General features: G+C 44.9%; 1 protein-coding gene across 1 annotated transcript in view; it reads right to left on the bottom strand.

Annotated features, from left to right (window-relative positions):
- Nucleotides 1–23855, bottom strand: part of ADARB2 (adenosine deaminase RNA specific B2 (inactive)) — a 144143-nt gene that overhangs the window by 56096 nt on the left and 64192 nt on the right. Inside the window, exon 3 of the mRNA XM_028506893.2 lies at nucleotides 7695–7809. Within this exon, the coding sequence (XP_028362694.2) occupies nucleotides 7695–7809 (115 nt within the window). The remainder of the gene's footprint in view (nucleotides 1–7694; nucleotides 7810–23855) is intronic.

The raw sequence follows: 23855 nt of genomic DNA, 5'->3' as shown, positions 1-23855 counted from the left end.
TGTCAGGTATGGCCAGGACATGCTGCTCACCCCACAGGACCATACAGCTCCAGGGCTCCGAGGAGATGCAGAGGTGGTGCTGAGACCAACCCTGATAGATAATTGCTTGTGTGGGGGCTGACAGGTTGGATGGGTTCCCCCCATGGAACTGAGCTCTCCCAGACTCAGTGGGCTGCAGGCAAGAGGAGAGGTAAGCATGGGCAGGGAAACTTAGCAGAAGCTGAAGGCTCTTTTTGGGGGGCTGATAGCTGTTCTGGGGGTCTCTGGGTTGTCCAACCCATGATATGGTGGCTGCATGTGCTAATGTCCCTGTGAGGCATAGACGAGGTGGGTGCTGGGAACATGGGGTCTGTGTGAGACAACATGGACACATTAAGGATGGCATTTCAGCCATTGGGTTGACTTTGTCTATGTGATTACAATGCATCTGATGTACTTTCCTAATAAATTAACTCAGCACTTCCAAATCTCACTTTTGGGGGTTAGGGATTGGACAGACTCTCTGCAGTCCTATTTCCTGCCCTCATGGATCTCTCTCTTTTCTTCCGATCAGAGCTGGTGACTCAGTTATTGCTCGGAATTAAGTCAGTGACTGGGGGAGTTGGGGCTGCAGTGAGACAGAAGTCACTCTCGGCTGGTTTCCTGAGCACAAGGTCAGTCTTCTTCCCTCTCCTGGTTCAGCAAAGTTCTGATCAGGAGTGCAGGATGCCTCCTCCTCTTCCCTCCCTGAAGGGGGCCGACAGCAGGACAGCAGCATTTTGGGGGAGGATGAAGGAAAGCCAGGAGAATTACAGATGCTGAAACCATGAGGGGCCAGACCTGAGCCGGCAGCCCCCGGTGTCCAGCCTGCTGGTTATGTGAGACTAATCAGGTGGGAATTTGTTTAAGACACCACTGATCTACTTACTATCTATGCCCTGCATTCAGGTGTGTCTCATAACTGATAAACTTCAGAACGCACAAACTTCCAGTAGTACTCGGTATAGATTAGAAGATGCGAGGTGGCCCAGTTAGTTTACTGGGAGGTTATTAGCTGTGTCCTCAAACAGCAGCATTGTGAGGGTTTCACTGGATACAGACACGATGATGTTACATTTAGCATCCTACTTCCAAGAAAGTAGGACAGGAACTCTGCAATTAGTGGACTGGCAATTCTGTTTATCTTCCCTTTTGGACAAGTGGAGTGTGCACTTCGCCCCATTAGGAACCCGTTCTTTTAGATCAAAGGGACTCGCATGCAGCAGCTGATGTGAGTGATAAGCAGGATGACTGACAGGACGCCTGGCTGGAGCTGAACCCAGAAATAATGAGAGTGTGAAGCAGAACTCATGTATAATTCATGGGCTAAATATTTTAAGTGAAGAGCTTTCCTTTCCATGAGTGATCACTTGATGTTCTTGATGTTCTCCGTTTGTTAGAAGGAGGATGTGGGACATATTTGAAGGGGTTCAAAGGGGGAATCTCATCAGCCCCCGGATTCCGTCTCTCCGACAGGAAGCTCTCTGTTGACCTCCTAGTTCGTTCTGTTCTTTTTTCTCTGAGATTTACTCTGGGCGCAAGTGGCTGGCATGACTTAAAACTCTCTTTGGCTAATGGTCGATGGTACAGAGAGGTGCTGATGATGCTTACCACCCCCTGCGCCCCCATCCCTTATCCTTTCTGTCTCCTGACTTTTCTGACTGCTGTCTTGTTCTTTTACTGGACCCTCTCCAGGGATGACTCCAGAGCTGACTGACTCCTTGCCTCCCATGGGAGCTACCACTTCCTTCCTTTCTCACCTTCACTCTGAGGGGTCCTGACCTGGGCAGCACGGCCCTACCTGCTTCCTCTCTTCAGTTGTCAGCACAGGTGACAGTCTCCTTCCCCAGGATCCTTCTGGTGTGTCTCCAGAGCCCTCCTTCCTGAGGACTTCCAAAGCCCAACACAGTGGAAGGAGACCAGGTGTAGACACAAGAGTGTGTGAGGAATGTGACAGGGTATGGATGTAGGGGTGTGAAAGGAAGACATGCCCTGAGTGGCCATAGATGAGAAGGAAGTGGCTGTGTTTGTGCAAAGGCACTGGGGGAGACCTTGAGACACTGGATTTCTTCGGTGTGATTCCCCATGGTCCAATTTGCGGGGGAGGGGGGTCAGAGAGCAACACCACTTGCTTCTCCAGTGTTTACTACAGAGCAGGGCTAGCTACTGCAGAGGGATCAACTGTGAAAATTTAAATACCGGTCAACTGGGTAAGAGAGGAGTACAAACCATGACCCTCCCCATGCATGTGTTTGGAAGCCCAGAGGACTTCAAAAGGCTATGACTGTACCCAGCTCCACATTTGATTCTTAGCCCAAGTCCTACAGAATGTATTTGTTACACTTCCAGTTATACATGGGGACCAAAGATAATTAACTCCTCCTATAACAGGTCATGTGCAAAAATTGTCTTGAGCTTCCTCCTCCCTCCCTCTCCTTCCTTCCACCCTTCCTTCCCTTCCTTCCACCCTTCCTTCCCTTCCTTCCACCCTTCCTTCCTTTCCTTCCTTCCTTGTTCCTTCCTTCCTTCCTTCCTTCCTTCCTTCCTTCCTTCCTTCCTTCCTTCCTTCCTTCCTTCCTTCCTTCCTTAAAAAATACAGTGTTCAGGTTATTTTCCCCCTCAATAAAACATTTTGGGCAATTAAATGACAGGTTATGATTTAATGATCAAAAAATGCAAAAATATTTGAAAAGCTTTGATGGGGGTACCTGATCTCAAAAGAATGCAGATAAATATTGTTGTCTTCCCTTTTTTGTGAATTTCCTTAGATGGATCTCCTTATTGAGCAGTACTAAATTAAGGCATTTTGTGAGGATTTAGCTCTCTCTCTAGCAGGTTTAGTTTCGGTGGCATTGATCAGCCCCTTGTGATAAACTCCTGTTTATCTCTAAATGAGCAGGAGTGGGGGTGGGGTGGGCCAAATGTCCAGTCAGGGACTGATTGTAATGAGAGACATTTTGTGTACACAAGTCAGCATTCATGTGATGCAGGGTCAGTAGTAAAATCTATCCCGCATTTATGGTTTAAACAGACTTAACATCAATTGTGCATCACATTCTTACTTGATCGAGGAGCAGCCCCCATGAATCTGAGCACATCTGTGGGGACTTGTCACCATCTTCACATGTCTCCATCCCCACTTAAGAGTTATTCAGATCAGTTCCTTGACATCCACACGGTCATTTACCATCTCTCATCCCAGCGTAAGTTTCTGTTTAGGGCTTCCTGTTTAGTTCCTTTTTCCCATTTATCTTCCCAATCTCCACTAGGGCCCTGCTTCTACTTTTACAGCCAGAGTAATTACCAGTCATTTGGGAAGGGGGAAGTGGAAAGATAGAAGTTCTGGAATATTGGGGGGTACTTTCCTCCTATTCTCCACCCTGAGGCTTCTGTGAAGATGGACTTTCACAAGTTGTCCTCATGGGCTGAAAAGAGACATTTAACTGTATTGTCAAGTGCAAGTGCTCTGTGGAGAGGACCCCTGACCGGAAGTGACCTCTTAGGATAAATGAAGGCGAGTCTTATGCTGAAGGAACTGGAGGACTGCCTGAGAAAGTAAGGGGTCTGTTAGGAGGTTTACATCCCTGGCAAAACTGTCCTCCTTTTGGTAATGGGTGGTCCCTCACCAGTGGCCAACTCCTGCCCACCATCTCAAGGACACAGCCGCTAGTGACTGGGAGATGGGTCAGGCAGCCTTCCTGTTGGGATGACAGCTTGTTGGAAAAAGTAACCACAACCGGACACTTTTTGCACAACTGGAAATCCATTCATGGTGCTATTAGACAATCAGCCTAATATTTTATTCACAAGGAAGACTCTTCAGACAAAAATTGCATGCAGGATGAAACAGAAAGACTGGATGTGAAGAAAGAGGACCTGATCACAGAGAAGCACAGCAACCAGGGAGCAGGGGGAAACTTAGGAATTTGCCAGTGAGTCACCTTGGACAAATTTGAGGACACATCGCATCTATAAAACAAGAAGAGTACCCCTTGGAAAACGAGGAACCTGGGGACAAGAGAGATGTCTTGAGCAATATAGATTGTAAAAATTAGGGGGAAAAGGGCAGTTGAGTTGTCAGATACATTTAAGAAATTTCCAAGAACACAGAGTGAAAGGTATATTAAAAATAAGAAAAGAAAGGTAAAAGGCAGATGATTTATTCAGGATACTGAAAATTTCACAAAAACATGTATGAAGGAAGAAATTTATCAGAGAAACTGTATGAGGAAAAAAAATACAAAAATAAGCAGCTTAGACCAATCAGGGAAGGTAAATGGGTCACATGTAATTTATGAACAGGAAATGAGGCTGGGTCATCTGAACTGGATGGTATAAGAAATAAAGTTGAAGAATTTATATAAAATTACAAATACTACACAAAAATAATAAAAAGTAAAAAATCACCAAATTTTAACAGCATGAGTCAGTAGATAGTATCTTGAATTAAAAATCCAGAAATATAGAAACAACATAGTATTTACAGTAATGAGAACAAAAATTAAACATGACTAGAGGTGTCTGCCTCTAGTGAGGAATGGGGGAGAGTATTGTTTTTCATTCATAGGTTTTCTTCTAAGATTTTACCACATAACTGCATTATTTTGATAAAAGTGATAACTTCATATGTGTACTTTTTTGCTATGATATTTTTCATAATGGCTACAAAATGGTTTGAGGCTCATATATGGAAAGGACTTTACATGAACTAAATGATGTGGATGAATTGGCATCTCACCAAAGAATGCAGGGGGCAATTGTATAATTTCATTAAAAAACCCCTAATTTTGTGAGGAAGTTGTATACCTAGCAACTAGAATAAGACATATCACCCCATCTCAGAGTTTCTTAGGAGTTTGCTTGAGTAACTGAATTAGAGTTAAGAATAAATGGCACATCAACTTTAAGTAAATAACTATTTCAAAATGTTTCTATTAGTAATTTTGCCCATTTCTCCATAATCTCTTTTTAATCAACATGTCTATTAAATCTTATTTCTATAATAGGAAAGTGAATTTCAGCAATTTATTCTTCAATATTCATAAATTACTAATTAGTGAATCTTTACCTTATAAAACCTCGTTTTTATGTAATAAATTTAGTTCGTATAGATAAATTGCTTACACACAAAGCAGTGTATTCACTGGCACTTTTAAGTACCATTTTTCCACAATGCTTTGTAAAACATTTCTGTTTTCCAAGGAAAGTCTTTGACTTTCTTAAAAAAGTGGAAAGATACTTGATAATCACAGCTCTAAAGCTGGGACATATTGAAAAACTGCTCACCAAATAATCCTGACATATGTTTTGGGGGTCAGAAATATTTTACACAGTAAAGAGGAAACACTGTTTGATGTCTTTCCCTTCCTCCTTTCCTCCTTTCTTCATTCACATTCAGGAGTTAGGCCAATGTCATTTGAAACTATGTTATCCAGGAATCTGTGGCAGAAAAATCTATGACACTCCAAATTTTAAAATTTGCCAGGATTTTATTTCTGTGATTCTACAACTCTGTGCATATAACTCTTTCACACTTAATTTTTTCATCTTTATCCAAGGACATTTTTTCATTGCTTTTAGAGGGAGAGGAAGGGAGAGTGGAAGGGAGAGAGAGAAGCATCATTTGGTTGCCTCTTGTACACATCCAGACCTGAAATTGTACACACTCAGACCGGGGACAGGGATCGAGGACAGAACCCACAACCTAGGTGTTGGATTACGTAGGTGTCCTGATCAGGAATCGAATCCACAACCAAATGCTCCAACCAACTGAGCCACACTGGCCAGGGCTCTTACACACTTTTTACATTGGATTTAAAGTTTGACCCTTTCCCTACTAGGATGGAAAACTCATGCAGGCAGGCTTTTAGTCTATTTTGTTCTCTGTGGTTTTCCCAGAACCTAGGTTAGGCTGTAGTGCTGGTGGGCACTCAGTAAGCAAGTTACAAATGAAAGAGTACGCCTACTAATAAGAGCACTTGTGTGGCACTTATTTTGGACTAGGCATCTCTCTAAGTGCTTGTACAGACGAACACATTTATCCTTCAAATGACCCTCCTACTAGGCACTACTGTGGTCCCCAGTCCCAGAGAGGCTGATTGGTCTGAGGTCACATCGCTAGGTGTCAGTGGAGCTGGGACTAAAATCTATGTAGTTGCTTTTTGCCTTACCACCTCTGACTGTTTCCAGGGTGGTTACATCCTGAGGTGGGCTGTGTCTTTTCTGGGCACCCTGATGCATGCAGAATGGTGCCCAATATGTAAGTGCATCCTATTAATGTCTGCTGGGTGCTGGACAGGAGAAGGGCCACATTGGCAATGTGGTTTTGACAGAGAGGACTCTGTCATGTGCTGCACAAAGAGGTGGATGCCACTAAATGTGTGAAAACAGGTTGAGTGTCATGGCTCAGGTGGATGCCTGCCACCAAATGCAAGGGTGTCGTCAAATGAATGGAATCACCTTTGACTGAGAACATGATCCTCGTAAGGTGATTTTCCTTTCAAGCAGTGTATGTGTTTTATCCTGCTCACCAAATTACACTGGGAGGAGATGTTTTTACTCCCTTTTTAAAAGATGCCAAAAATGGAAAGGTTAAGTGACATATCCTCTGGCTGAAGTGAAGACAGTGTCCTGAGTTCTGTCTGCCTATTCCACTGTCCTTGTGTGTGATGGCACTGGGAGAGGCCCCAGGGTCAAGAATGATGGGAAAATATGCCAATCACCTGGTTTTAAATAAACTTTTACCACAAATATATTTGGACATCAGGTATATAGTTCCTTCTGAGTCTTAGCCTCCTCCTACACATGCAGAGTGTGTGTGTGAAACTCAAATACTCCAAGTCAGTTATTCTTACAATAATTTTGTAACATGTTGTTACCAACTCAAGTCAATCTTTTGGAATAAAAACAGTTGAATTCAAATAACCAGTTGGTTAGTTATTATGAATAGGTCAGCAATGTTCTCTATAGTACTGATTGCTTAAATTCAACCATCATTTTCTCCCATGTTGGCTTATAAAAGTGGCCATGACCTTGACCACTGGTGTGAATGTTTTCCTTTGGTTCTATCATTTGTGCCTGAGGATGGACATTCATCTGTGAGCATTGTGGGTCCCAGCAGGAAGGGATGGATTCAGTCTCCTGTGACAGGATTTTTAGGGGGTCTAACTGTAGCGGGAGGGGCTCATAATTCTCAGGTGAATTGAATTCCCTGGACTGGGCTGCCCTTCTGCACACAGAGGAAGCATGTTAAGGGAGGGAAAGGAAGACAGGGGAGAGAGCAAGCCTTGCCCACCAGCCTGGAGTGACTTATCAGGTGGCCTCACCTGATCTTGCATCCCAGCTTTTGCAGATTCCTCCAGCATTGCCCACTCTTCCTGACAAAAAGATGCGAGGAAAATGCCTAACGAGGGACTGATCAGCCAGGTCCTTAGTTTACCTTCTATGAAAGTTGAGAGAAGCCTGTGCAGAGATGCTTTTAGGGGGTGTAATTACACAACCACTGGCACTATGGTTTTTTTGTTGGTCACTCATTTGTCCCTGATCTCTCTGTGTCTAGTTTTGTTTTCCTTTTCACATCTTCGGATGGGAGGGAGAATCCTATTTCCTAAGATCACAAAAATGCTAGTTTCCTCTCCTTGAGACGAGAATCCCACAGCAAAGACATGAGACTTTACCTTTGGTCATGACGATCCCTGCCAGCGCTCTGTGGCGGGCATGCACGGATGTCAGGCCCACTGTCAGCTCACGGAACTTCTGCGTGACCATCTGGGACACAGAGTCAGCAAATTCCTGCAAGATATAAGCACCGGGCTGCTTTGATGCTGAGCGATTCACGCTCATGTCCTTCTCTCCCTCTCAAAGCCATGTTCCCATGGGTGGAGTCCAGAGATCACCCTGCCACCCAGTGCTCCGCCACCACAGGCACTGTCCCATGAACCCTGGCTTCAGGAAAGCATCAAATATTGTACTGGACTGATTGGAGGCCTTGATTCTGAGGAATTAACCCCCAGCTTGGCCCCTAGATGGGAGCCTGCTTGTGCCTGAGCAGAACCTCTGCAGGGAAATGCTCTGTGCCTGTGTCCTCCCTCTCCCTGCCTCTTAGAGGAACAAGCTCAGCTGTGTCCTGAGGGGAGCCTGGGGGACTGCATATATGGGGCAATTGGTTCTCGCTTTCTGCTTAGTTTTGTGGATCCAGTTTCTAAATACCCCACTCATCTCGGGGACTCTCCTGGCTGAACTGCTCCCTACAGCTCATTCACGACCTCCTCCCTTCATGTTTCTGCCTACATGCACATGTACACACACACCCGTGCACACACAAGGACACATGGACATGGAGTTAATTCACCAAAGCATGCACAGAGGTGTACACACACGCACACACACAGCACAATACATACATGCACACACACATTCAGACAGTGCATCCACACTACACAAGGTCTGCACACATAGAGACAGACACAAACACCCTGACCTCATATAATCCCTATTGTGAAGTTACCCTGAAGTGACTTCCTAGGTCTGTTAAAGCAGCACACATGAAAGAACATGGCTGGTGTTGCCCAGGGCATGTGGCTTTGCCATCTCCCTTCCTCTGTTCTGTCTGGTCCATGGCTTACAAGTTGCACATTGGCACATGGCCCATAGCTACTTTTCGTGAGAGGCGGCTGGTTGGTAGTGACCTTCATAGGCCTTGAACTCAGAGAAACCTGGTAGAGTCAGCTTGGGCCCAGTTTCATAATTTGTAAGGTAATCCTCTTAATTTCTATCTAATGGTGCTTTTGTGAATATTAAATGCATTGATGCATTTTAAGTGTTTAACATGGTGCTTCTGGTCAAGAGTACTCAGAGACAATGTCACCTATTTTCCTTCTTCCACCGATATTGTTACTGTCACCATCACCACTATTGTTTCCCGGTCGCTGCAGGCATAGCTGAATCTTTATGCAGCCAATCACAATATCCACTTGTTCAGAAGGTGGGCAAACAGATCATTTCTGTTGGAATGGGTTTTCATGGTCCCACCAGGTAAATTTGGATATTGTACTATAGATAAGAACAGGTTTCTGGTAAGTAAAGTTACAAGGGGTAAATAGTTTAAAAAAACCCCATGTTCATGTGAAAATAGGCCTGCCTCCTAGAAACTGGAAAGCTGCCACAGAAGCAGCACCAGGCTTTTTCACTCCTGCTTCTCAGACAGAGAGCAAGGAAGCTGGGCCAGTGCCTCTATTCCCAGCACCTGCGGGGTTCGGGACCTGTCCATGTGCTACTGTGGCTGTTCTGGAAACCTGTAGGTGGCAGGCACCATGCAGATTGGGCTTCCCTGAGAAGTGTGATGCCTTATCACCTCTTGGACTTGACTGTCCAGGCCTGGCTGGCTGGAAAGGTGGCACTGGCTGTGTGGGGACTGCTGTGAGTGGGATGTGTGTCATGGGCATTGTTCCTGGCTTGGCTCCAAAGGAACCCAGGCGGCTTGGAGAGATGTGTCACCTTGGGGTGGGAGTCACAGAGTCACAGGGTTTTAGAGGTAAATCCTGGAGGCTGTCCCATCCTTTTGTGATCTGGAAACTGAGGTCCATAGAGGGCGTGCATATGTCCCTGTGTGTGGGTGTCTTGGGGCTGCTGGGACAAATGACCATAAACTGGGTAGCTTAGAGCAACAGGAACTTGTTCTCAGAGAGTTTGGAGGCTACAAGTCCACAGTTAAGGTGTTACTCCCTCCAGAGCTCAAGGGGAGGGTCCTTCCTGCCTCTTCCAGCCTTTGGGGCTCCAAGCATCGCTTGCCTTGTGTCTGCATCCCTCCTATCTCTGCCTCCGTCTTCATGTGGCTTCTCCTCTGTGTGGTTCTACTCTGCTGTCTCTTCTTAGGGCACAGTCATTGGGCATGGCATCAATGGTCATAACTGTTGCCATTGATTGAATGTGTACCAGGTGTGCACACTGGGTGGAGGGTTCGTGGTGCCCTTGGAATCCCCACCATGAGGTGTGGACCTTATTTTTCCCATTGTAAAGATGGGCCCCTGACAGAATAGTAAATCATTCTTTAGGTTGGGAGGCCAGTGAAGGGGGTGAGGAAAGGACAGCCCCAAGACATGGGCTTCTGACTGAGGGACCAGCTGGGGGTGGGCTGGAGTGGCCAAGCTGCCCAGGATCTGAGAGCCAGGTGGCCTTGGGAGTGTCCGCATTTGGAGCAGGACCTCTGAGCCCTGCTCTCAAAGGACTGATGGTGAGACCCAGCACATGCATCCCTGTGGCTGTGTCATGGGGAAGAGGGTCCCTGCCTGGGCAGGGGCCAAGGGCACCATCCAGTCCAGGGGTCAAGAAAGGCCTCATAGATGGTAACATCTGAGATGGCCTTGAAGGGAAGACATGCATTTCTCAGGTCACAGGGTGAGTGGAGTTTCCTCTCTGGCGGGTGCTGTGGCACACTGCTGACTGGGGTCATCCAGCCACTGTCCTGTTGGTGTGAACACAGGGACCCAAACAACAGTGCTACCTCCCTGCACGGGGTGGCCACCACATCCTCGCAGCTGCTCTCCAGAGTCAGATTCTAGCAGCTTCCTGTGTGTTCATCTCGCCTCCCCAAGATTTAAGCAACTCAGGGGCAGAGTTTGTGTCCTTTGTGTCTCCAGCCACCTCTCACGGTGCTGGGTGTCTGCTTCCCGATGCTTCATGGGCACAAGGAGCTGCTTTCAACATGCCTCCAAGCATTCTTTTCCTTCTGTTTAAGATGAGGTTTTCAAGCATTCCAGAAATGATGAGACTGCCACTACGGGAGATAGCTTCTCACTCTGTCTGCCTACCCCAGAGGGCCCTCAGAACAGGACTCCCCAAACCACTAATAATAAAAACACACAAAAGCCCTGTTTCACTTGGAAACCCAGAGACCACTCTCCATCACACAGAGATGCAAAACAGACTCAGCGTGTGCCAGCACTGTGCACACATGGTCCCATTGCTCCTGACAAGGAAGCTGCTGGTGCAGTGATATTCTCAAGGATGGCCTAAGAGACACACAAACAGCTGGTGAAGGGGTAAAAATTTCAGGAAAAAATGGATTATATTCTCTTCACCAGTTATTCTCAGTAATTTTTTTCTGACATTAACACTGTTCATCTGCTCAGGCACCATTTAAGCATTACAGAGTGGTGGTTTAAACAACAGACATTTATTTCTCATGGGTTTGGGGGCTGAAGGGCCAGGTTGAGGTGCCACAGGGCTGGCTTCATTCTGAGTGTCTTCGTCTGGCTGTGAGCCCGTGTGGCCTGGGTGGCCTGGGTGTGCGGAGCCAGCTCGCCAGCTCTTAGTTCTCCTCTTATTGGATGTAATCCCATTATGGGTCCCACCCTCAGGACCTCATTTAACTTAATCACCTCCTTAGAGGCTCATCTCTACATACAGCCACTCTGGGCACTGAAAAGTCAACATGAATTTTGGGAAACACAAACATTCAATGCATAACACACAGGAAACAGGATATCACACGAACACATCCTCGCTGATAAGGTGCTGTGCACTGAGGGTCAAGTGCACGCTTTTCTCTGTTTGTTTACTCCCCCCCACCCCCTCAAGCCCTTACTTCTCTCTTTCCTCACTCAGGCTGGATGCAGAGAAGTATGCTGAACATAAATGTCCAGGGCCCTTAAAAAATAATAGAGGCCCATGTAGAGAACCCCCCTGGAGGCCTCAGGGGTGGACCTCCACATGGAGGGGCCAGGGCCATGAGTTTCCCACCCCCTGACAACTGAATGCTGTTATTCATGTTAACTCACTGCTTTTTTTGAGGTCGTAGGTTACAACAGCATTATTTACTCTGAGTAATAGAGAAGGAGAGGAATCTATTATAAAAAGGCAAATAAAACCTGACAATCAATTAAGAAAAAGCAAAGAGTGCACAAAGCCTTGTACTTTATTATGAATAGAAAGTGTTCTGCATGTACCCCCAATCAATCCGACAGGCAAGGTAGATCCAGATGACCAGCTTATTTAGAGCTAATACAACAGGTGAAATGGATCCAGGTACCAGCTGACCTGTGTGCCATTTAGGGATCTTCAGGCTTGAGGGAATTTCCCTGTGTGAGGGCCTGGGGTAAGGGCCCCTGGAAATCATGGGTCAGCTTCTCTGCAATGTTCTGTTGCCAGTTAAAAGTATTCTTCATATGTAAGTAGCCTTTAACAGGTTTTCATTAAGGAAGGTTTAGTTTTTGTTTGTTTGTGGTTGGTAGATTGAGATATATAATAGGAAGTATAGATAAGGCACCACATGCTGACCTGCCTTTGTGCCAGTTGATGTTCTGCAGGTGGAGAAATGAGGGACTCACCACTCCTGGATTCATGCTGAGCATCTCTCTAAATCCCTGCAAGGCTTGCTCCATGAAAGGCCCCCGAGCAGTGGCTGGTGGTAAGGGGAGGTGGTGGCTTGGCTAGGCTGTGGAGGCATCTGAATGGTGCACAGAGATGTCGCTCCGGGGCCTCAAATGCTTTCCCAGACACCCCGTTCCAGGCCCAGGTCCACGGGGTGGGCTGGGTACTGAGTGTCTGGATGGCTGCCCTCTCTCCCCTCTGAACAAGGCATGTTCCATAGGGACCTTTTGTTAAACATCTCTTTTCCTGTAGCTCCCTCTCTTTATTCATTTTTTAGGGGTCCTTGACATTTATGTTAAGCATGTTTCTCAATTAACATTTTATAAAGGTGAATATAAAAAGCAAAAAGCAATGATCTCTTTAACTGCTCCTACTTTAAAACATAGAAAGATATTTAATTAGTGGGATAAATTTCTCTCTTAGATATTTAACCAGTACTACTCCCTAGGACTGCTTCAGAAAGTCTTGCTTGTGGTTTTTTGAGGGAGAATTTTGGAAGGTTTATGTACGGAACCATCACTCTTAGTTTTTCTGGTTTTAAAAGTCAAAGGAAGAAAAATCATGATGACTAATCACTTCCATCAGATGACAGAGCATCTGTTACAGGGGCTCAGGGAGTCTCTGAGGAATTAGAAGTATTTTGGATTTGGAAACATCCAGAGAAACCCAGCCTTCGAGGTTCCTGTTCTGTGTCCTGCTGTTTCCTCAGTGAAACCACTGGGCGCCTGCCCCTCCCAGGCCTGCATCTCCTTCGGCACCTCCCGGCTAAGTGATTGGTTTTTAATTAAATGTCATACTTGATTGCAGCTGCAGGTTTGTGTATGTAAATGACATGGTCGTTGATGACTCCGGGAGTTAAAAGCCAGACTTGGAATTCACGTTGCGAGACATACACTTACTGATTTAACACTGGGGATTTTTAAACGTTTTAATCACTTGGGATTTAATATATACACTCTAGTTGGGTTACTGCAAATCCAGCTAATCAGACCCTGAAATAATCTGGTTTTCGTCCCCACCTGGCACTTAATTCATGGTAGATGCAGTGACAGCACTCAAAACAAGCTTGCGCCTCTGATGATTTTTATAAACTCAAATCCTAGGGTCTGTCCTAGGGCTGTGAGGAGTTCATCCAGTTTCGCATATGGATACGTGCAAACTGCTCAACTTGGACGGTAATTTTTGGGCACATGGGCCAAGTTATACTGCATCGTTTCTTCCTAAATTAATGTGAGACATTTCCCCCGACGGTGAGCACAGAGACTCACTGTAGGTTGTGAGCAGCACACATCCCCGCCTAACAGTCCTTGCTTGGGGCCTGGTCTAGGCCTGATGACAGTGACCATGGTGCCTGCTGATACGCATTTCCTGTCTCTGTCCGCCGGATATCACAGATGGTAGACAAGTAACCTCCTTTCTCTGCAAAGTTCTGCTTCCAGGCCCTGTAATGGTCTCCATGGTGATTGTGTGTCTCTTCCAAAGCCCCAAAACACTTACACTTTGTGTCCTTTTTGGTGCAACCTGAAGAAGTTGTTTTTCTCTCTCCTATGTATGCCATAAATATGCAATATACTGTAGTTCCCTCCACTGCAGACAGGGGTCAATATTTTTATTGACTCCATTGGTAATAAGTAATTATAGCCAATGTTATTGCAAGGTCACTAGTTGTCAGATGCATTCTAAATGCTTTGTGTGTTGTTGCAGTTAACTCTTACATAAAGCAGGGGCTCTCATAGCTCTATTTTGTTAACAATCATGGGAATTGATTACAGAGTAGACAGCCTATGATATGTGTCCTCCATGTGGCCAGTGGTGGAATTGTATAGCTATACACAGGAGGGAGAGGTCACATATGGGCAGTGGCTCAGGATGGGGCGGTTAGGGAGGGCTTCCTGGAGGAGGAGACAGGCTTGTTCTGGGCCTGAAGGCCTCTCATAATCTATATTGGCAGGGATTAGAGGAGCAGGAACGTCTTGGGAAGTTGTGGCCTGCAGAATTTCAGGGGTTGAACACTATTTCCAGGTCAGGCTGAGAGCAGTTCAATGTGGCCTGAGTAAAGGATTCATGTGGAGCAGTCGTGAGAACTTAAACTGAAAAGGCCACTGGAGAGAGCAGAGGAGCTTGACTCTAGGACAAGTTCATCTGCCTCCTCAAGCTCAGTGCTGCCAAGCAACCAGGGACACATCAACACAGGAAGTAAGTGGAGGGCCCTGCCCACAGCTCAGAGCCAACCAGATGTCTCTGCTCCCTGCAGTGGACAGGAGAGGCCAGACCCAGGGACAAGTGAGAGGCCAGCTTTGCATTACAGAAAGGCTCTGACAACCCACTTTCCCAATCCTGAATAATGAGCCGCTGAGTCATTTGAAACATAAATTCTTTGTTAAATATGAAAAGGAGAGACAGTTAGCTGTCCTCATTATTGTTGGTGATTTAGTAACTTAGAAAATGCCTCTAAAGCAGGGATGTTCAACCTGTGGCCTGCAGGCTGCAGGCAGCCCAGGATGGTGTGGATGCAGCTCAACACAAAATCGTAATTTACTTAAAACATTATGAGATTTTTTGGGGGATTGTGTGCCACAATGTATTTAATGTGCGGCTCCAGACAACTCTTCTTCTAGTATGGTGCAGAGATGCCAATAGGTTGGACACTCCTGCAAGGGTCCCTGGGTATCAGGAAAGGGTTTGTGTCTTTCCCATATCAGTTCTGGCCTCCTCAAGCATTTGCACAAGGAAAACAGGATCCTACTGAAGGCTACTCCTCCTGGAAGCCTCACAGAGCTCCTCTTAGGGCAGGCACAGAGAAGGGGGTTGGAATTGGGGATGGGAGTTTGCAGAGTCTGCAGCAATGCCCAAGCGCCTACATAGAGCCCGGATGAGCCTCCACCCGAGGACCATAGTGCCGACGCTGCTCATGCACAGCTTGGCCCTGGCTGGATGTTTGGAATGGAACTGATCAGAGGAGAGAGGATTTGGCTTCTGTGAAATGATGGGGATAATCAGGTGCTTCTGGTTCCAAAGGTTAAGTGGGGACGGTAGCCCTGTCTTTAATGAGCTGTGTATTATTGTACTTAACGGAAAAACCAAACCAAAATGCTACTTTAGCTTCTGCGTGTGGCTAACATGCTGCCTGTTGGCCTCAATTACCATGGCAAATTACCAACACTATTCAAATAGGAAAAATAAACTTCATGCAGCCACACTGAATGGCTCAAGCTTTACTCATTTCCAACACTAATATTTTGAATGCTATAAATAAATAAAATGTGTTCAAATTTGCAATGGCAGTCCTCAGGGTAAAATTGACATTCAGCCAAAGTGGTAAGGATATTAAAATCAATAGATTATGAAGGAGAAATCCGTCAGTAAATATTTTCCTGTTGAAATCCTGTCTTTGGGTTTATAATTCTGGAATACCAAAAAGGTTAGATTTGCATGTGGGTGGGGCCAGATAGAATCAGGACCATTGTCACACAGTTCCTGTGATCCTTTCTTCAAACTTTGTGTTTTAGCACGTGGGAGTGCATGGTGGCACACTGAGGTGAAGGCCTGGGGATGGCAGATGGCACTGGAGTGAGGTCCCTGCCAGGTTTGTTGGAGTGTGTCCTCCACAAAGCACAGCCCACTCCTGTCTCTCCTCCCAGAATTGGGGAAGCTGGAAAAATGCTGCTGGAATTGTCATCCAGCTACCAGCAAGCTAAGGCCTCAGGGGATGGGAGATGCTCTTCCCCAACTCGCATCTCAATATTCCTTAGTGTTTTCATGGAGAAGTCTGTCCCTAGGTCTTGGTTATGACTCCTATTTGCTGGCAATGGTAATAAAGCCTCATTAATTTCAAATTGAGGGTCTAATGAAAATCGGTGTTCAACCTCATAATTCAAATGATCAGACTCTTCAATTATTCTATATCCGTAATTACCCAGAGGCCAATGACAGGTTTGGAGGAAGGCATGAAAGATGAAAACTCCTCATTGTAGCCATGGCTTTGTGGAGAGAGCCCCAAACTTGGAATCAGAAGAATTAGGCTTGAGTTCTGCCACCACCTTCTCCCAGTTGTGCAAACACCAAAGGGCAGTTAAGGTATCTGAGCCATTAGTTTTCTTGGATGTAAAAGAGATTCTGATTCTTGGCATAGAGAACTACAGCATTCCATTGAATGTTTCTGGATAATGTGTTCTCTTTAAATCTGGAGAGCCTGCAGTGTTCCCAGAAGTAGCCACACTCACAGGGACTGTGTAATAGGGAGTGGAGACTGAACTGGGAGGGCCTTGTTCTAGGTGACAGAGAGCTATTTCAGTGATGGTGCTAGAGCCAGGGATCAGCAGGCTCGACCAGACCTGTGTTTTGGGAACCTGGACTGCCCTGTGACTGACAGGGAGCAGCATGAGGCTCATCAAAGGTCTTTCTGTGGCTGTGTCCTGGCTTGGGGATTTCAGCTGGAGGTGCCATGAATCCTGGAGGCTTGGGGGCACCGTACTTTGGCAGATGGCATTTCCCAAAGAGGGCTGTGCCAACATCAACCACTCAATCGCTCATCTCACCAGGGACTGCCATATGTCCCCATCCAGTGGTTGGTTCTGTGTCTTCTCCTTGGACACTGTCTCAACCACAGAGTAAAGAAAGAATGTTGGCAGGCAACTTCTGAGTATAATAAATGCCATATACTTATGGCTTGTTGGTGGGTGCTCCTTTTGGAACCCAACCAACAGCCAGCACCAACTTGCAGCTGGAGACCAGCCCCCTAGGGAGGTGTCCTGGGCCCCTGACCATGCTGCTGCACTGCCCATCCAATGCCATGTGGAGCAGAGCAGTGCCATCCCACTGAGTTTGCACAAATGGCAGGCACGAGAGCAAAATGAATAATGTGTTGTTTCAAGTCACTACATTTTGGTGCTGCTTGTTACACAGCAAAAGCGACTAACATGAAGTTAAGACCATGAGGGGTCACTCAGCTGAGGGTTTAAAATCAGGCACTCTGAAGCCATGCTGATCCAGATTCAAATTCTGGATTCAAATACTTGACAGCTGTGTAATATGAGTGTTATCTAGGCCCCAGTTTCCTCATCCCTAAAGTAGAAGTAGTACTTACGTCACAATATTATTAGAACTGAAATGAGATAGTGTACATATGATGCTTAATATGGTTCCCAGGACTACATACTCAGTATCTGGTACTCAAGTGTTAACCATTGCCATTATTATTATCCAGACTTGTGCAAACACAAAGTTTCTTAGAAACAACATAGAAGTACTTCCCACTCCTCTATATCATTAGTGAAATTAAAGTTTTTTCAGTAGTGAGCTGTTTAGAAAATAAACATTGATACAATTAGGCAGGTGCATGCTGTATTCAGGGGTGTGTAAGGCAGCTGTTTCTGCAATGCCGAGTGCTCTCCTTGGCATCCCCACCATCCTGCCCACCGACGCTGACCTCAGCCCCACCACTACTCTCCCAGTGCAGTGCACGTTAAAAGAACCCAAATAGTGAGGAACTCAGAAAGCTGCATTTGTGAGTTTTAATCTATCCTCCCAGGCACAGAAACTGGGTATATCTGAGATCTTAAAGAGAAATCACGTACATGTCAACTGCCTCACATAGTCTTTTTAATGAAAACATCAATCTTGGGTAAGAAAATGCTTGTTGGTTAAACTATTTGCTTGATCTTTTATCAACTTTAAATTTGTTATTGCTTTTCTAATTTGGAAGACAGTATCTTTGGCAATGATGCATTTGAACTCTAAGTAATTGATGTTTGCATCCATGCTCATCCCTGTTGTACATGGTTTTCTGACTTTGGGCTCTGTCCTCTCTGATTTCACCCTCCAACCACATTGTTTTGTGACTGTGGATGTGAACATCACCCTCATCATGCCTGAGGATGAGCATTCTGTCTTCTTCACCTTGGCAGTTGCAATGTCAGCACACACACATAGCGTGCAGCACAGTGTGCATTTGCCTTTGGGGGTTTGCCGGCTCACAGCCTTGGAAGCCCTTGCAGGAAAGCTGGTACAGTGCTGGGCAGGTGCTGTCAGAGCCTTTACTGGGAAAGCTCGCTGTGTCCACAATGGCCAGGGGAGATGCCAGAGTGGAGACTGTTTCTCAAGCATTTCCACTTTATTCCACCACTATACCTGTATCCTGGGGAAAAGAATCAGTCACAATTGATTGAGCAAGACACTAATGAAATACAGAGATGAAAAGACAAGGTCCTCTATATAAAAAAGCCCATAACAGAAAACAGGAAGTACAAAACACTGTGTGATAGATAGTGACCAGTGTTTCTCAAGGGCTAACTGCTCCCCAGGTGTTGGATGCCCAGTGCCTCTTGCTTCCTTAATCTGCGTTATCACCCTGGGAGGCAGGGATGCTTACAACTGATTTTATAGATGAACAAGCCGAGGCTGGGAGAAGTAAACTTCCTCATCAGGACACATGGGTCTGGTCAGACCCCAGGGCACATGCTAAACCACTGAGGGGCCTCGAGAGAGATGCTGCAGTGGAGGAGGATGGTGTTGCTCCAGGAATGACATGTTCTCTGACTACAGGGAACACTGTCACCTGATGAACATACGTGTAGTTGTAGAGATGACACGTAGGAAATGTGAAATTCTGCCTCTTACACAAATGTGGGTTTTATGACTGCCTTAACTGTAACAGTTTAGGGAGCAAATGATGCCTGGTGATTGGAGAAGGAGTTTCTGGGGAGGCAGGTGACTGGTCATGGCCACCAGTGGACCACCTTTGGGTCACAGGCCCGTTCTCAGATCCCCTGAATCAGAATTTTGGGCAGTGCAGCTTGCATTGGCATTTCCTGCAAGCTGCTCAGGTGATTACAAGGCACAATGAAGTTTGAAACCTACTGTGACAATGATTTTCTAATTGACCAAATTCTACTCAGGCTCTCTTGAGGTGTTTTCAGCCAGGCCTGTCTTTTGGGCTTTTTGTGTTTTTCTCTGCATCATCCAAATTCTAGCAAGAGTTCATCCCCCACCCTTGATACCTGATCAAACTCCTCAAGCCTCACCCCCTCCAGGTGATGGCTGATCACATGGCCTGTCTTAAGCAGGAGTCCTGGGAGGTTGGTATAGCCAGAACTTCCCCTCTCCCATACCCCTGATGTTTCCTCTTAGTGAGTTCTTATCCACTGACCCCCACCTCTTCCTTGCCTGTAAATGCCCACTTCCTACACTGTACTCAGAGTTGAGTCCAGTCTTTCTTTGTCCTTCAAATTTCACTGCAGGAGTTCCTTCACCTGCCACCACTGTCCTCCCCTTGAATAAAGTCTTCCTTACTGTGCTTTAATAAGTATCATTGAATATTTTTTCTTTCACATTGTCTAAAACCTGGAGAAGATCTGAAGGGCAGAGTGCTGGGAGAAGAGGGGCTCTGTCTGCAAAACACTGAGGGAGAAAGCTCAGGCATGTGCACGGGTGGCCGAGCTGGGATGACCCAGGGTGATCACGACAGGCAGGCCAGTTGCTCCACTCACACCTCCTGGGGTCAGAAAACTAGAGGGACTGACTTCTTGCAAGAGCCATGAGCTGCACATGTGGTGAAATTTTAGCCCGCCTTCTCATCTTCTTCCAGTCAGCCTGTCCTCCTAGTGCCTGGTGCCTTGCTTCTTCTCCCCAACTGTATGGCTGGCTTCCCTTCTCTCTCTTTGGTCTATGCAGTCCTCATTCCATACAGTGTGACCCCCACACAATTCAGCCCTTGGAAGGAAGGCCATTGTTCTCACTCCTACCTCTGAATCTGCTGAAACCAGCCGAGTAAAACCAGGAGCAGGACAGTGAGGGTCTACTTTCTCTGCTCTAGGACTGAGCTCTAAACTGTGGGTCATTTGCTGAACAAGATGATTCTTTGACTGTGGCCAAAAAGGTCCTTCAATATGTACCATGGGATGGGTTTTAATGGGGATGGCTGGGGGCTGGTCACATTAGTAAAATCCAAATTTAGAGATATGAAGGCATTTTAAATCTTGTGTTGTTGGCATTTTAAAATTCTACATGATTAATTACATTAAAGAAACGGGAAAAGTAATTTTTTAAATAAAAGAAAAAAGGGGGGCACAGCTATGGGAATGGGTCATGCTGTGTTGGTGACATAGGCTTAGCAATTTTGGGTACTGACCTTCTTCTCTTTCTTTTTCCTCCATGTCTGAAAAAATGGATTACATCCTATGCTCTTTCCTATTTATGTTGTGACTAGCCCAGCCACTGTCCAGCCCATGATCACCTCCAGCAGATTGTGACTAGAAAGCCAAAGGGGCTCCAGGGGTTGGGTTACTATGAACAGTGTAGATGGAGGCCCCTTTCTGCTGGCAGGAGGGAAGGGAATGAGCCAACAACTGCAGCTGATCCTGGACTGCTCCTAGGAACCAAGGGCCAGAGGGATGAGCATTTTTGATGAGGCAACCACAGCTGAGAGAGATAAGCTAACTTGTTACAGCTGACTCAGCACATTGGTTGTAGGGTTAGGATCCAAATCCAGGTGTTTGAATTCTAGTTTAACATCTGGGCTATTGTCCACAGTGTCAGAAGTGCCTTGAGTAGTTGAGAGTTGAGGGTTACGTGCAGAGATACCTGTATACCTACCTACTGATTAAATAAATTTACAGTTATTCACAGTTACCTAAATTGTTAAGACATCTACAAATCTGTTACATATGTGAGCAGTAGTTACTGCTTTAACAATCAACTTCAAATCAGAATATAATAAAAATATAGAAAATAAACTAAAACAACATTAGAAAAATGTAATATTTCTGTTTTTAAACTGGTGCTTTCTGATGTACTTAGAAAGATATTTTGCATCTGGGTTTAATTAGAATCTTTAAATTCTCATTAGTGTTCTAATATGAGGATGCTAACAGATGAGGTCCTTTGTTTGGGTTTGATTCATGGTTGTTTGAGTTCATCTGAATTTAAAAAGACATAAACAAGAAGAACCATTTCAGTGCATGAAGAGAAAAAAATCCCAATAGAAAAAGCAGTTGTTCCGTAAAGGCTGAAATATTTATTTTCCTGGCTCTTGTTAAATTTAAGGGAAGTTTTTAAGTTATTGCCTAAATAATAAAGATGCTAATGCATGTTTTGCATCAATGCCATTGAAGTCCACATCATGTCCACTTCTGAGTGCCATAAAGGATAAACTCTCAGACCCCTTTGTCTCATGACTTTCGCCCTCAATCTGATTTCTTCATCCTGAAAATAGGCTCTGGAGAGGAAAAACGAAGTAGACAAAAATTGCTAAATAATTTCAAATAATGCATCTGAGGCACTGACTTAAAGCCAGGGCCAGGCCATGACTGAGTATTTTCCCAAGCTCATGAAGAGAACTGAGACCAGAGCAATTCATTCCAGCTCTGTTTGCCTGTATTCAACAAACAGCAGAGGGATGGTCCCAAAATGCCTGTTTCTTCAGCTGAACTTTCACAAATGAGAAAGACATAGCCTCCCCATGTCTTGCACTCTCACTGCTGCGCACACACATGAGACCTGGACCCAGTGCTGTCACAAACCCTGGAACCTGTGCCAAATCTGGCATCACAGCACGTGCCACCCAGCTGGCACCCTTGCACCCACCAGCAAACAAAAGCATTTCCCCACTCCAGATAGTCCTTAAAGTCTGGAAGAGATGACTCTTCCTTCAAATGCACAGATATCAATGCAAGGCTTCAAGGGACACATAAAGTCAGAGAAACATGACACTACCAAAGCAACACAATAAATTTCTAGTAAAAAAACCCTAAAGAAATTGAGAGCCATGAATTTCCTGACAAAGAATTCAAAATAATTGTTTTAAGGAAGCTCAGTAAGCTACAAGAGAACACAGGTAGAAAATGAAAATCTCATTTGCCATAGCAATAAGAAAAATAAAGTACCTAGGAATAAACCAAGGAAGTAAAAGACCTATACTCAGAAAACTGCACAACACTGAAGAAAGAAATTAAGGAAGACACAAATACGTGAAAGCATATACCATGTTCATGGACTAGAAGAAATAACATCAGCAAAATATCCATACTACCTAAAGCAATTTATAGATTCAATGCAATCCCTATTAAAGTACCAATGGCATATTTCACAGATAGAAAACAAACATTTCAAAAATTTATGTGGAACCATAAATGACTCCAAATAGCCTGAGAAATTCTGAGAAGGAAGAACAAAGTAGGAGGGATCACAATTCCTGATATCAAACTATATCACAAGCCCACTGTAATAAAAAAAGTCTGGTACTGGCATAAGAACTGACACATAGATCAATGGAACAGAATAGAGAACCCAGAAATAAACTCATGTCTCTATGGTCAATTAATACTCAACAAAGAGGGCAGAAGCATAAAATGGAATAAAAACAGCCTCTTCAACAAATGGTGTTGGGAGAGCTAGATGGCTACATGCAAAAAAAAAAAAAAAAAAAAAGAAACTCAACCACCAACTTACACCATATGCAAAAAGAAACTCAAGATTGATAAAATACTTAAATATAAGTCATGGCACCATAAAAGTCCTAGAGGAGAACATAAGCAGAAAAATCTCAGATATTCCATGCAGCAATATTTTCACTGATATGTCCCTTAGAGCAAGGGACTTAAAGGAAAGAATAAATAAATGGGATCTAATGAAATTAAAAACCTGCATGGTTAAAGAAAATATCAGCAAAATGAAAGGAGAATCAATGATATGGGAAAATACATTTGCTAATGATACCTCTAACAAGGATTTGATCTCCAAAATATATAAAGAACTCACATGACTCCACTCCAGGAAGACAAACCACCCAATTAAAAAATGGGCAAAGGACCTGAACAGATACTTCTCCAAAGAGGACACACAGAGGACCCAGAGACATATGAAAGGATGCTCAGCATCACTAGCCATCAAAGAAATGCAAATTAAAACTACAGTGAGATACTACTTCACATTGTTCAGAATGGCCATCATAAACAAATCAGCAAACAAGTGCTGGTGAGGCTATGGAGAAAAGGGAACCCTAGTGCACTGTTGGTGGGAATGCAGACTGGTATAGCCACTGTGGAAAACAGTATGGAATTTCCTAAAAATAAACAAATGGAACTGCCTTTTGACTCTAAGAATCCTGAATTATACTCTATTGGGATTATACTCTAAGAATCCTGAAACACCAATTCAAAAGAACTTATGTACCCCAATGCTGGAAACACCCTAAGCACCCATTAATAAATAAGTAGATAAAAAACCATGGTATATTTATACAATGGAATACTACACAGTAGAAAGAAAGAAGGAACTCCTACCCTTCATGACAGCATGGATAGAACTGGAGATCATTATGCTAAGTGAAGTGAGCCAGGCAGTGAAAGACAAATGCTACACAATCTCACCTATAAGTGGGACCAAATCAACAAACCAAACAAGTGAGCAAAATATAACCAGAGACACTGCAATAAAGAACAAATTGACAGTGACCACAGGGTTGTGGGGAG

Source organism: Phyllostomus discolor, chromosome 1 (assembly GCF_004126475.2).
Source record: "Phyllostomus discolor isolate MPI-MPIP mPhyDis1 chromosome 1, mPhyDis1.pri.v3, whole genome shotgun sequence".
NCBI lineage: Eukaryota > Metazoa > Chordata > Mammalia > Chiroptera > Phyllostomidae > Phyllostomus > Phyllostomus discolor.
This window is presented reverse-complemented; position numbering and strand designations above follow the sequence as displayed.